The sequence below is a fragment of the Miscanthus floridulus genome, chromosome 17 (genome assembly GCF_019320115.1).
Source record: "Miscanthus floridulus cultivar M001 chromosome 17, ASM1932011v1, whole genome shotgun sequence".
Classification (NCBI taxonomy): Eukaryota; Viridiplantae; Streptophyta; class Magnoliopsida; order Poales; family Poaceae; genus Miscanthus; species Miscanthus floridulus.
The window spans coordinates 57,674,313-57,688,974 of record NC_089596.1 but is presented as its reverse complement, the minus strand read 5'-3'; the positions used below and the strand labels follow the sequence as shown (position 1 = coordinate 57,688,974).

Below are 14,662 nucleotides of genomic sequence, written 5' to 3'. Positions count from 1 at the left end.
TCTAAGTTCTGAAGTTTTTACGGAACATTCTATGAAAAACGACAGATCATCCACCACGAACTGGCTGCTCTTGGGTTTGAAAATAATCCCAAAAATATTCTTGATAGACTCTCCGCGAGATTTGACGGAGTCTCCGTTGGGATAAGTCAATAGCTTCTACCTCTCTGTCTATGTTGAATAATTTCATGGACACTCCGCCAGTGGTGATGGACACTCCATGTAATTACTCAGTGCTCTGCCAAAGCGTTTCTAGTCAGGCTATAGTATCGACGGATCCTCTGCCAAAATCAACGGACTCTCTGCCAAATGCTAGGTAGTGCTGTTTTTGTGATACTCAAAATGTGATTCTTATGGTAGAGTGTTTGCATGTCTAATCCATCTTCTTGGTAGCTTCCTAGCATTCTATAGAGCATATCTAGCTAAGTGATTCTAGCTTCTTCGTGTGCAAATGTGCTCTAGGTCACATTTTGACATTTTCTAGGTTTGTGCTCAGGTGAAGCAAGAAATGGTGCTTGGCTCAATTTGATCCTTACCAAGGGCAGCAAAAGATGATTTCAAGCTTCCTAGGATGATGGAGAATAGATCTCGCCCTTGGTGACTCAAGATATCATTCCCTCTTCTTGCTTTCTCCTCCTCCTATCTCCAAATGGTTAGGATCGATGAGAGGGCTCATCCCTCTTCAACCCCCACCCCTTGTGGTGCTCATCTTCTAGGTGATCTTCATGGTCATCTCCAGCTGTTGGTGGCCTCCAATTCCTTCCCTTCCCCTTCTCCTTGCTTCTCCTCCTTTGCTTGAGTGTGAGAGAGTAGAGAGAGAGAGCAAGAACTAGAGAGAGAGAGATAGGGTGTGTGAGAGTGAGATAGGAGTGCTGGCTGAGGCTCTAGTTTGGTTGCCCACGAAATGGATAGGTGTGTGGTGTTGTGGCATGTGGGGTCAAATGAGTTCACAAGGTGACACCTCATTCTGCTGCATAGGATGGACTGGCGGACACTCTGCCAAGACTCGAAGTGCACTGACAGAGCCTGATTTCTATTAGTCTGTGTAATTGGTTTGATGGACACTCCACCAAAACCAACAGACAACTTGATTTCTAAATTAAATTTAATTAAAATGCATTTGATGCTCATGATGAGTATGATAAGCGACATGTCATGATCGGGTCATGACAAATTATACAATAATAAAAGTAAACAAACAACGTTATAAGGCATTGGATCAAATTCAAGGATGAAAGCTCAAGTAGGCAAGCATAGGAACTCTAGCCATATGCATATACTTAACCTTTAGGCACATTATGCAAACTGCAAAATAAGTTAGAAATGCTTAGGTGCCTACCTTGCAAGGGTTCGGGTGGTGGCTCGTCGACAACTTCTAGGGTTCAGGTACCTCCACGATTGTGACTTCTTTGGGGGCTTCGTCACCTAGCGAATGCTTGATAAAATGAGTACATTGATATGAATTAGAGTACATGATATGCCTTGCAATGATGTATAACATATGTGCTATAATAATATATAACATATGTGTGAAGAGTAACTAAACAGGTGCTATATATTGATGTCCTCACAGACAGTCTAGAGCATCTTGAAAATTTCTAGGTGTCTGATCTCCCGGACTATCCGTCAGAGTGGTGGACGGTCCGTGAGTGCAGGACCCGAAAGAGGTACCCCTCGGGTTTGAAAATTGAATATTTACTGGACTATCTGGTTGGCTCTCATACGGTCCATAGAAACATGTGCTGTGGGTGCTAAGTATTTGTGTAGAGCGAGTGTTCTCTGAACTGTCTGGTGTTCTCCTGGACAGTTCGTGGGAACACAACTTGTGTGTTTTAATACTTCAAAAATGAAATCTCATCCTAGGGTTTGTGCCTGTGCAAACTGTATTGTCGGGGTGTTTGTATGGTTCCATAGAGCACATCTAGCTAGGTGAATCTAGCTACATTGTTTCCAATCCAACAAAAGCTTGTTGGGAGCTATTTTCTAGGTGACGAACATCTAGGTTGGTCTAGGTGCATCATGGTGTTTGAGCTCAAGATTGACTTACCCAATGGTGGAGGAGGTGTTGTTGAGCTTCTCAAAGAGTGGGAGAAGCTAGATCCACCTCTCCTTCCCTTGATCACCTTTTCTTGAAATTTCCTCCAAGCTCCTAGTTGCTAGGGAGAGAGGGCTCCTCCCTCTTCAATCCCCAGCTCTTGTGGCCTCCTAGGCGTTGATATCCATGGTCTTCTTGTTGTGCATGATCTCCAGATCCTCTCCTCCTCCTTTTTGTTCCTGGGTGGGTTCTAGAGAGAGAGATGAACTAGAGAGAGTAAGTCTTTGAGAGTGAGAGTGAGAGTGAGAGAGAGAGTAAGTGTTGATGATGCTGGTGCTCTCATCCACGGTATGGAAATAGGTGGCCTAATCTATGGAGTCAGGTGTGCCCATGTGAAGACAACACTACTGTGCATGAAGTGATTTGGCAGATAGTCTGGGTGACACTTGACGGTCCATGGGGACACAGCGTCTATGAAACCGCTAAATCTGTAGCCATGTTCTCGTGAACTGTCAGAGAGTGCCCCAGACTGTCCGCGGGGACATTACAGAGCCTAGAAACTACAGTTTTATGCATATGCAGTTTTCTAAGAGCATCTCCAAGAGTGTCCAAGATGTTTTGCCAACTCCCAAAGAAGTATGGGGAGGAAAAAAAGAGACCATCTCCAAGTGTACCCCATATTTGACTTCTAAAATACCAAAATTATGATCCCACACTTTTTTCTCCCTATTTTTTTGGCGCCACGTCGCGATCCCCCAACGCAATTAGGTCGCTGCCGCCTCCGAGGAACTGGCGGCAGCCAGCCATGGTCGGCTACCTGGTGCCTCCGAGCTGGCCGCCGGGACCTCAGCCGGCAGCCAGGCACAGCAGGTCGGCCATCCTTGCCCACCAGTATTGGCTAGCGACAGCAGGCCGCCCAGGTTCCTCCAGCCGCGATTAGCAGGAACCCGTGTCATCTGTCATCGCTTCACGTCCCAAGTTGGACATCTTGAGTACATCCACGCACTTGTTCTCTGCCGGATCGTACATCCGCAGGTGTCCCTGTCGGCCTTCCTCCGTCGACGAGAATGATCCCCACACCCACACGACCACCCTCTCGTCAGCCATCTCCCACAGCGGCTCTGCATCCCGGTCACTGTCATTCGGCATGATCGCATCGTACAGTATCGCGTACCTGCGGCTCAAGGACGCCTCGCCGGCGGAGCTCTCCGTCCAGAACCATAGGTCGAGGGTTTTGTCATCGTCGTTGCGGTGGACCACGACGAGGCGGCCGTTGAGCGTGGCCAGGCTGACGTGGCTCTTCCAGCACTAGGAGATGTCATCCTCCTCCGTGCCGCCGGTGTTCGGCGGCCCACCGAGGAGCCGAGGCCACCACTGCTTCGCAGCGAGGTTGAAGCACGCGATGCCGCCCTCCGCGAAGTCGCGGAGGGTGTACCTCGTACTGGGCGCGGCGGCCGTGGCAGCGTGGATCCACTAGGAAGTAGGCCGTCCCGTCGACGACGACCGCGTTGGGAAGGCCTGCTGGCGTCCAGAACAGGAGCTCGGCCGGGGGCGCCTACCGTTCCCGCCAGCCGTGACCAGCAGGGACACATGCACGCAGCTGCTGGGCGATGGCGTGAAGGAGGGGAGGCGGGTCGCGGTGCCGCGCGGGGACGAGGAAACGGCGCGGGGAAGAGCAATGCACGTGAGAAAGGCTACGCGTATTTTTACACACGATGCCGTCCTGTTTGACCATCGCCAAAAGATGGAGAAATGATACGTGGTACTCTTGGAGATGAATTTTTTTTCCCAAAAAATATAGATGAGTAAGGGATATGGGGTAGTCTTGGAAATACTCTAAAAAATTAAATTGCAGATGATGCTTATGATTATCATGAAAATGATCATGTAACTATCGGCCCGTGACAAAGTCCTCACACTATGAATCCACGGCCTTTTATTTTTGTGTACAAGCAAAGGTCATGCATACCTTACACAAATCCTCTTTTCGTGACATTGCACACATATATATATTTTGTATGTAGATGTAGTACGCTAATTAAGGGGCCGTTTGGTATGGATTCTGAGGCGGCTCCTAGAGCAGTTTTTCGGCTTCCTCTGCCAAACGGCCAGAAACGGACCAGCTCCGACGGAGGATCTCCGTATTTCGCGCTCTCACATGCCAGCGCCGTCGGTTGGAAACAAAAAATCGAGCTTCGCCCGGCTCCTACCAGATGTGTGGGTCCTGGGCGGATTTGCCCTGGGTGTAGGCGTGGGCGCACCTGAAGACGATGGGCGCGGACGAAGACAGCCACCGGGCGCGGAGAAGCCGGCCGCGGTCGCCGGTCGTGGAGGAGACGGGCGTGGAGAAGACGGTAGCCAGGGGTCGCGCGGGGACGTGGCCGCCGCTACCGGCACATGCGCGGAGGCGCCGGAGAAGGCCGGCAATGGCGGTGCGGCCACAACCTGTGGCCGAGACGACGCCCGAGGCCGCAAAGCTTGCGGCTTTTGGCCAGCGAACAACGATGGAAGAGAACCGGTGACGCGTGGTTGGGACGAGGAGAGAGAAATAGTAAGAGATAAGGGAGGAGAAAATAAAATAAAGGAAAGAGAGAGCAAAATAAAATAAAGGGAAATAGAAAAGAAAAGGGTATAATCGTCATTTCATCCTTTTATCGGGCAGGAGAAGCTGTTTAACCAAACGGTTCACAAAAAGTGCTTCAACTCCTTAGTGAATCTGCTCCACAGGTGAATCCACGACTGAAACTGTTTTAACTGGTGCCGGAGCTCTACCAAACGGGCCCTAGACAATCACTAGCTTACAATTCTCCTAAGCTCTTAAACAATTGTATGGTATATTTTTTTTGTCATATTTCCTACTAGGTAGCGTGGCTGTGCGTTGCTACGGGACAACTAAACTTTTATACTAAAAATACACGGATCGCACGATAATATATGCTAAATTTCTAGAGTTCATCAAAATATTTGATCTTTGATGTTATGTCTGCTGGGCACCACCAAAACAGAACTGTCGACGAAGTCACAGCTCAAGCTCCAAGGGGAAAGATCTATACAAACCAAATAATCAAGATGTTCAATACTGCAATGTGCATATTCTAGGTGGTGCCCAGAGAACTACATATTCTCATGAAACACTATAATATACTTGATCTTAGCAACATGTTGTTTTGAGCCACATTTTAGATGTATAAGCACCAATTTCATATGAAAGTATCAACACAAGCTTGCTTGAAGAAAGGACACTACACACATAATACAAGCACGGAGTTCAAATTAAAGGAAGTGTCCATATAAATGTTCATTCGTAAAGGAGTAATTAGAGTGAAAATTTCGAAAAAATAATAATACACATTCTAGAGAATTCACAACATCTTTCTCCAATTACAATTCTTATTTAAATGTGTCAAAATTCTCAAACACCAAATGTTCTGATTCCAAATCGCTCCCTTTTACTCCGGTGATTCAGATCCTGAATGGATCTGAATCGCCATGCCGACAAGGCCAATTTGTCCAACGCTCCGCCTCTGTGCCGGTCGTGGCGCCGGCACCGGCGCCCTCCATGCTCGCAGCATCACCAGAGCCTTTACTCGTTTACTGTAAAATGATGAAGCTCACCGTTCATAGGAAAATAATCATGGGCTCATAGACAGGATTTGATCATAATCTCCATCGCTGTGTTGCTTCCTCCAGTCTAGCAGCAAAACGTATATTCTTCTCTGCCAGTTGTTCTGATTCTTGCTCCGAATCACGACGATAGTAGTTGGCCTTCCCATCATTGACCATTAGTTGTTGCACAATCTACAAAATAGATAAGGGCTAATAGGTTTATTTGCATTTTTCTAACATAAATTAACACAATACTATACTGTTCATGAACAAGAATGTAGATGTAATCTTCAGATGCTCCCTAAAAAAACAAAGTATATGATATTGATATGGTTCCGTGGTAGCATGACAGGAATAAAAAAATGAGTCCCTTTGCTTGGCAATGCAACAGATCCATCTAGCAAACATGTTGTGCTGCAAAAGAGAAAAAAAATCTTAATGCAGTTCAAATTACACGTCAAACCGGGAAAAAAGACTACTAATACAACATCAATCAATCAAAAAATAAGAGGCAAAAAGAGAAAGAAATCAAGAAGTGCTCAAACTCTGATGTCAGCGTGGTAAATTTCACGAAGTTAATCTCTGTAATGTAGATATGTACAGACCAAAAGTGAAGGTACTAAACCATTATTTTGTAAGATGGGGTTGAAATTATTTCCAGTCACACCAAGCTCTTTGGGTGTTCCAACAGACTGTACATAATAGAAAATTAAACTGTGCACTGAAAATTGGGAGCAACTGAGAGGAAACAATTGTAGCTCTTCAGTACAAGAAAAGAGAAACAAAAAAAATGTACTGCTTCACAAACCAACTGTCAAAATTATGTTAGTCGCTGAATTCTTACTCTTGGTAGTAGCTGAATTCTTACTCTCATCGAAAGAGGATGACACTAGGAGTTGAGACAATTTTTCTGGTTTATTTCTCAATGCCATACCAACCTGAGGAGTTGGGGGTATATATTTATAGGCTGCTAGCCAACCAAGCATATGCCAAGATGTTAGTCTAATATGCAAAGATGTTGTCCTCTAGTCTAAGATGTTGTCCTCTAGTCTAAGATGCTGTCGTAAAAATAGACCATGCAGCCACAAGGACCATGTGACCAGCACAGCCCCACAAAGACCAGCCCACACATGAGACTTATCCCATCATTCTCCCCCTAAGTCTTGTGCGTCGTTCTGTGGGAAAGTTGAACCATCCCGGTTCTGGAGCAGAGCTCAAGGAACTTGATCCTCCTAAGGGGCTTGGTGAGCAGGTCCGTAAGCTGGTCCTTGGTGTTGATGTAGCTCGCCTTCATGCTCCCTTTCTCCAAACAGCCTCGGATGAAGTGGTACATCACCCGGATGTGCTTGCTGCGTTCATGGAACACGTGGTTCTTTGCCAAGGCCAGAGCGGACTTGCTGTCCACCCTGAGCTCCACTGCTCTAGTGTCTCTGCCGAGGAGATCACCGAGCAGTCGAGCGAGCCAGAGCGCCTGAGTCAAAGCGGTGGAGGCCGCTATGTACTCGGCCTCACAGCTGGACAGGGCCACCACCTGCTGCTTGACCGACTGCCATCTAACGAGGGACTTATCGAGGAAGAAGAGGATCCCGCTCGTGCCCTTGCTGGTGTTGATGTCGTCGGCGTGGTCGATGTCGCTGTACCCGACGAAGTGTGCCGCCCCAGGGCACCTAGGGTAGTAGAGGCCGTGATCGAGAGTCCCCATAACGTAGCGGATGATCCTCTTCATAGCCTGCTGGTGCTCCGTCGTCGGTCGCTGTATGAATCGACTAACGTAGCCGACGAAGAATGCCAAGTCCGGCCGTGTGTGGGCGAGGAAGCAAAGGCTCCCCACAAGACGCCGGTACTGCGTAGTGTCCACCTCCTCCGTCGTGCTGTCGCGGCTCAGCTTCAGCCTCTCCTCCATCGGAGTGAGAGCTAGGTTGCAGTCGGTGAGCCCAGCTAGCTCAACAACGCGCTTGGCATAGGCGGTCTGTCGAAGCGTGATCCCGAAGTCATCCTGGTGCACCTCAATTCCTAGGTAGAAGGAGAGAGGCCCCAGGTCACTCATCTGAAAGGTGGCCTTCATCTCTTCCTTGAATGCCGCCACCTTCGCATCCTTGGTGCCGGTGATCACCAAGTCATCGATGTAGACACCCACTAGCAGAGCATTTCCTCCACTGCCCCGTTGGTAGATGGCCGCCTCGTGCGGGCTTTGCTCGAAGCCCATCCCCTTTAGCATGGAATCCAACTTGGCATTCCACGCCCTCGGTGCCTGCCACAAGCCATAGAGGGCCTTGCGCAGGCGGAGCACCTTGCCCTCCTTGCTGGGGATCGCAAATCCCGGCGGCTGGTGCATGTAGACCTCCTCCTTCAAGTCGTCATTAAGGAATGCCGACTTGACGTCCATGTGATGAACACGCCAGCCCTCCTGGGCAGCTAGCGCAAGGAGGAGTCTCACGGACTCCATCCATGCCACGAGAGCAAAGGCGTTATCGAAGTCGACCCCCTCTTGCTGCACGAAACCTCATGCCACCAAGCGAGCCTTGTGCTTGACGATGGCGCCGGCTTCATCCCTCTTCAGCTTGTACACCCACTTAAGGGTGATCGTGCGTTGACCACGAGGAAGGTCAGCAAGCTCCTAGGTGCGATTCTTCTCAACCGTATCCATCTCCAACTGCATCGCGGCGCGCCATGCCACGTGTTTCTCGGCCTCTGCAAACCACTGAGGCTCGCCATCGTCACACGCAAGGTGCAACTACACCTCCAGGTCATGAGGCACCGGTCTCGGCACCGGCTGGTCGCCAAGAAGGTTCTCCATCATATGGTACCGCATCGGCTCGCCATCGTGGTACGCGTCAATGCGCTCCTCATCGTGAGAGAGCGGAGTAGCGAGCTCAACTAGGCTGTGCTCGACATGAGCTGGTGTTGGAGTAGACATGCCTGGAGAGGTGCCTGTCGGTGCTGGAGTGTGTGGCGGTGCTGGCTGTGGTGGAGCCGGCGAAGGACTCATCGTAGCCGAGGTCCTGGCTAGAGAGCATGGTGCTATCGGAGTAGCAGGAGCCAGGGTCGGTGGAGGCTCGGGGACTAGGGTAGATGCGCTCACCGAAGAAGAGTTGCCTACTCCCTAGCTCCCTCGAAGTGGACATACTCGACAGTGAAGTCATCGTACGTTGGAGCCGAGCCATCGTCCCACGTCTTGTCCCACGCCCATCCTCGCCCTTCGTCGAACACAACGTCACGCACCGTGCGCACACGCTGTGTCTTCGGGTCAAGGATACAGTAGGCCTTGAAGTCCTCCACGTAGCCGATGAACACTCTCGAAGTGCTCCTGTCATCGAGCTTGCTGATGTGGCCAAGCTCCTTGGCAAACACGAGGCAGCCGAAGACCTGCAAGTGGGAGACCGCCGACTTACGCCCACGCCAAGCCTTGTACGACGTCCTGTTGTCGAGCGCCTTGGTAGGCAAGCGGTTGAGGATGTAGACAGCCACCACCACCACCTCCCCAGAAGACAACTGGCATCCCCATCTTCTTGAGAAGGGCTAGAGCCATCCCCACAACCATCTAGTTGCGCCGCTCGATGATGCCGTTCTGCTGCGGGCTGTACGGCACGGAGTAGTGGCGCTGAATGCCCTCATCAACGCAGTACGACGCGAATTCAGCCGCCGTGAATTCACCATCGTTGTCGGTGCGTAGCACGCGCAGCTTGCGGCCACACTCCGCCTCCGCAATAGCTTGCGAGTGCCTGATGGCGTCCGCAAGCTCTTCCTTGCTGCCGAGGACCATCACCCACATGTAGCGGGAGAGGTCATCGATGAGCAGCAGGAAGTAGCATCGTCCTCCTGGTGTGGCTAGTGTCACAGGGCCACACAAGTCCCCGTGCACAAGCTCGAGCCTCTCCTTGGCTTGAAAGCTCGCTGGCTAGGGAAAGAGGAGTCGCCTCTGCTTCGTTAATACGTAGATGTCGCAGAGCTGCTCCACATGGTCGAGGCACGGTAGGCCTCGCACCATCTTCGTGGCACTAAGCCGCTTCAGGGTCTCGAAGTGAAGGTGCTCGAAACGCTCATGCCACTACCATGCCTCATTGTCCCAACGAGCAGCGAGACAGAGGGGTTGTGCCACCTGCACGTTAAGGACGTAGAGTCGATTTGCGCTTCTAGATACCTTGGCGAGAAGGCGGCGACGGCGATCCCAAATCCTCATGACTCCATCCTCAACCACCACGCGCGAACCATTCTCATCTAGCTGTCCCAAGCTGATGATGGAGTTCCTCAACGCGAGGATGTAGTAGACTCCGGTGAGCAGCCTATGCTCACCAGACACGGTGGTGAAGATGACGGAGCCGACGCCCTTGATCTCCACGCTGGAGGCATCCCCAAACTTGATGGAGCCTCGGACGCCAAAGTCAAGCTCGGTGAAGAACTCCCATTGACCGGTCATGTGATGGGTGGCACCGGTGTCGAGGCACCACCCGCCAGTCTTGTCGTTACCGGAGCCATCGCCGAGGAGGGCATGTGCTTTTGGCTCATCAAGTTGGAGGAGAGCCGCTGCGGCCAGTGCCGCTGGAGGTAGCTCGATGCTTGCATGTTCCATGAACAGAGCTAGCTCCTTCGCCTGTGCGACGTGGGCCTGGCCGCACCATGGCTGTTGATAGTCCTTGGCCCAATGGCCAAGCTGGCCGTAGTTGCGGCAGGCGTCGTCTCATGTTGGCTTGTGCCTACCGGCAGTGCCGCCCTAGGCGCCTCCACGAGCATCACCCTCGGCACGTCCTCACGCCCAACCTAGGCATCTCTGCGCGCCTTGCGTGGCTTGCCATGCTTGCGGCCGCCTGTCGTGGAAGAAGGCTCCCCCTTCTTCCGGCCACCTTGGCTGGCAAGCCACTGCTCCCGAGTGAGAAGGAGCTTCCCGCCAGTGGTGATGGGCCCCGAGAGGGACTGTGGCTCATCACTATCGATGACCTTGAGGCGACGTATCGCCTCCTCGATCGACATCATGGAGAGATCCAGCAGGGACTCGATCAAATGACCCATCTGCTTGTACTTCTCGGGGACGCAGCAGAAGAGCTTTTCGACAGCTCTCTCCTCGCCATAGGTGTCATCGCCGAACCGCACCATCTTCTGCAACAGAGTGTTGAGACGGAGAGCGAAGTCATCAACATCCTCACCTAGCTTGAAAGCCAGGTTCTCCCACTCCTTGCGGAATGCCTGCAGTGTGAACTTGCGGGCACGGTCGCTACCGATGTGTGCCGCAGCGATGGCGTCCCAAGCCTCCTTGGTAGTCCACTTGTTGGTAAGCGAGAACTGCATCTCGGGTGAGACTGCAGCGATGAGGGCATCTAGCGCCCGTCGATCTAGGTCGTAGTCAACGTCGTCATACTGGACTGCCTCCCACATGTGCCGCACCTAGAGCTTTACCCTCATCACCATAGCCCACTTGACGTAGTTGGTCTTGGTGAGGGTAGGCCACCCACCACCGGGGCCGACGTCCCTAATGACAGCCTAGAGCCCGTGGTAACCACGGTACCGATCCAAGGAGAGAGAGCCATGCTGCCTGTGAAGGCCACGCTCTTCATCGACCCGGCCGCCACCGTCGCCGTACGCGCCTCCTCTAGGAGTGCAACCACCATGCGTGCCTCCTCCAGGAGCGCCACCATCACCGTACGCTGCCTGTCGGGGCTGCCGCCACGCTCGTGGGCGTGCGCGGCTACCCACTACGCCGTCCGCGCTTGTCCTGGCTCCCTCCCCAGCAACTCGAGGTCCGCATCAGCGCTGTTGTCAGCAGAAACGAAGCTGCTGATGCTGCCGCATAGGGCCTCGACCTCTGCTATCATCGCACGCGCTGCAGCCATCGCCGCCACTGCTTCCGCCTCTGCTCTAGCTGCTGCCAGCTCTGCCACTGCTAGCCTCGACGCCCTTGCCACCGCCGTAGCGGTCTCTGCCGCCGCTCGCTCGCGTTCCTCTACCGCGGCAAGTTCGGCCTCCTGCCGACGCCGTGTGCTCGAGGCGACCGAGCACTGAGACTGCCCTACAGACATGACGCGCTACCGGGGGGCTGCTGCATGGGGAGAGGGCTGCTTCAGATGAGGTGCTGCTCGTCTACATAGAGGGAAAGGAGTGAGCAAGAGCGGCTAGAGCTACTGCTGCTCCTAGCTAGGGCTGTTGTGCGGCTGGGAAAGGAGATGAGCAGGAGATGCTCAGGCTACAGGATAGTATGGCTCCGATACCAGTTGTTAGTCGCTGAATTCTTACTCTTGATAGTAGCAGAATTCTTACTCTCATCGAGAGAGGATGACACTAGGAGTTGGGGCAATTTTCTGGTTTATTTCCAAATGCCATGCCAACCTGAGAGGTTGGGGATACATATTTATAGGCTGCTAGCCAGCCAAGCATATGCCAAGATGCTAGTCTAAGATGCTAGCCTAAGATGCTATCCTAGATGCTAAGATGCTGTCCTCTAAGATGTTGTCCTAAAAATAGACCATGCAGCCACAAAGACCATGTGACCAGCATAGCCCCACAAAGACCAGCCCACACATGAGACTTATCCCATCATTCGTACCCCAAGCACACGCTTGAACACTTAGCTCATAGCGTAGCTCCTATCGCTCTTAGCTCTTCTGACCGGAGCCGACCGGACCTCTCGTACACCCTATCTTTCTCCTTCTTGTTTGTAACCCCACTGCAAACTTCGAGCACCTAGGCTCAGAAATAAAGTCACTGACCGACCCAAACTGGACGTAGGGCACGTTGCCTGAACCAATATAAACCTTGTGTCATTGAATGCTAGACCACCTCTGATCACAACGTACGGCAAAACTACAAATATTTACTAGTTGGTCACATTTTGCACCGACACCATGGTTCTGAAGAAGCATGGAGAGATCGTTTCAGCAGCCATTGCTAAGGTTTGTACACCAGCTGAATTTTGAATAGTTGTAGTCTGTAGTATCCTCTTCTTGGCTGTTGTAGTAGAATAGTAGGAGCTCACATCTTTTAACTATGTGTTGCATATACTATACAAGAAAGCTGTGTTTAATATCCATTTCTCGATTGCACATTTATAAGTAGTAAATTGCACACCTAAATTTCTGCAATTATGGTGTTTAACATGTGCAATATCTAGTCTTTAGATATAACTTTCCCACTATTTTGTTTTTCTTTTCACATTTGATTAAGTAGGAAAAACATATGTTCAGAAAGCTTGTGCCAGGAAAACTCTTTACTTTCATAGTCCAATTGTACTATCATTTAGATTGTTGATGATGAATAATATTGCTCTAATGCTCAGGTTTTTTAATAACTGAACTGAACTGTTGCAGAGTTGGACCGGTATACAAGATGAGAATTGTCACATGTTTCTTCCAAGACAATTACATAAATTAAACTGGACTGCACGCTTCCTTTTGATTGGTAATTTGCACTTCCATATGTTGTTCCTTGTTTTCTCATTTGTTGACTTTTCTTTTCTTAGTTTTCTTTGTTACACGTACACTGCCATTGTTGTTATCAACTTCTCCTGTATCATAATATCAATAGAATTAGATAAATATGCATACAATTCAAATCTTCTATACTTCAGCAGACTTATGTCCTCATATATATGTACCATGTAGTCCTTCTGTTTGATCCTTGCATTGTTGTTTTACAGGTCACTTCAAGAATATAGACTGATTGTCAAAATTCCAGAAGTGATTGGCGTCATGTAGGCTCTTGCTGTCCGGTGAGTACAAAAAGAGACACTTGAATCCATGCTTATTGATCTCTTTATCTTTACTAGCCCATAATGAAATCTTTTGTCCGAAATTGTTTCTCAAAGACCTTAGCGAGAATGAACTGGTGGGGCCAGTTCCTCCTATACTTGGCAACCTATACTACACAGGCAAACTGTTAGTATCATCAACAATATTCTTCTTTCCCAAACCTATAACATGATTGATTTTTGCAATAACATCGGTCTTCAGTGTAGTTAAAGTCACAAACCAAAAGTGGAGTCCTGACAGCAGCCGGAACATTTCAGGTGATGGCTGGTTTCTATGTGATATATAATTTTCTCACATACAGAATACTCAAATTTGAGTTCACAAAACGGTAGAGCTTGGAAAATATGCTCAAGCTAGTTTACAGTAGTTTTGGTGCAGTACTATAGAAATAAGATGTGTCCACAATATACTACTGAATTTTGAAGTGCTCTATTACTATTAATATCTGTTGTTGATGAAAATCAAACAGATAATACATTCAGTTACATAATTGCAATCACCAACAATGTAAATTACAGCTATTGGGCACTGCAATTGTAGTTCTTAGCATGTGCAATTGATCCTTATTAGTCGTACCACGCCCATTTGCTATTCTTGTTGCAGTATCTGAACTTGACTCTCTTTCTCTTTTGTTATGCAGTACATTCTGAGGGTAGGTGAAGGACAAGCTGCCCAGTGCATCAGTGGATTCATAGCTATGGATGTCCCAGCACCCTGTGGCCCCCTCCGGTAAACTATGCACCGCTAAGCTCCTTATCCTGGCTCTCACGATTGTTAATCTTTGCGCATAACGTTTAGCAGCTTGTTTTTAGTAGTTTCTTGTGATTTGTGCTAACACATCTATTCCTTTGTTTATTGTGATTTGTGTAAACCCACACCAAATTTTTGTCCTTGTCATTTCATAGAAAAAATTGTTTCTTTGTGATTTGTGCTAACACACCTTTTGCTTTGTTTATTGTGATTTGTGCAAGCCCACACCAAATTTGTCCTCGTCCTTTCATAGAAAAAAATTATTTCTTATAATTTGTGCTAACACACCGTTTGCTTTGTTTATTGTGATTTGTGCAAGCCCACACCAAATTTTGTCCTTGTCCTTTCATAAAAAAAATTGTTATTTGTGATTTGTGCCAACACATTTAAGCTATTTGTCTTTGTCATAGTATAGAAAAAAATGTAATTTGTTAATTGTGATTTTTGCTAGCACAGTCAACATTTTTGTCCTTGTCTTTCCATAGAAAAAAATTGTTATTTGTGATTTGTGCCAACACATTTTAGTTATTTGTCTGTC

General features: G+C 49.4%; 1 protein-coding gene across 1 annotated transcript; it reads left to right on the top strand.

The window, feature by feature from the left end:
* Positions 1 to 11,158: 11,158 nt before the first annotated feature.
* Positions 11,159 to 11,632, top strand: LOC136515654 (uncharacterized). Its single transcript, XM_066509185.1, has one exon. The coding sequence runs from the start codon at positions 11,159 to 11,161 to the stop codon at positions 11,630 to 11,632; it is 474 nt and encodes a 157-aa protein (XP_066365282.1).
* Positions 11,633 to 14,662: the final 3,030 nt, after the last annotated feature.

Bases quoted from the DNA above. Each gene is read 5' to 3' on its own strand.
- LOC136515654 (XM_066509185.1), top strand. From the start codon at position 11,159: ATGCTGCCTGTGAAGGCCACGCTCTTCATCGACCCGGCCGCCACCGTC.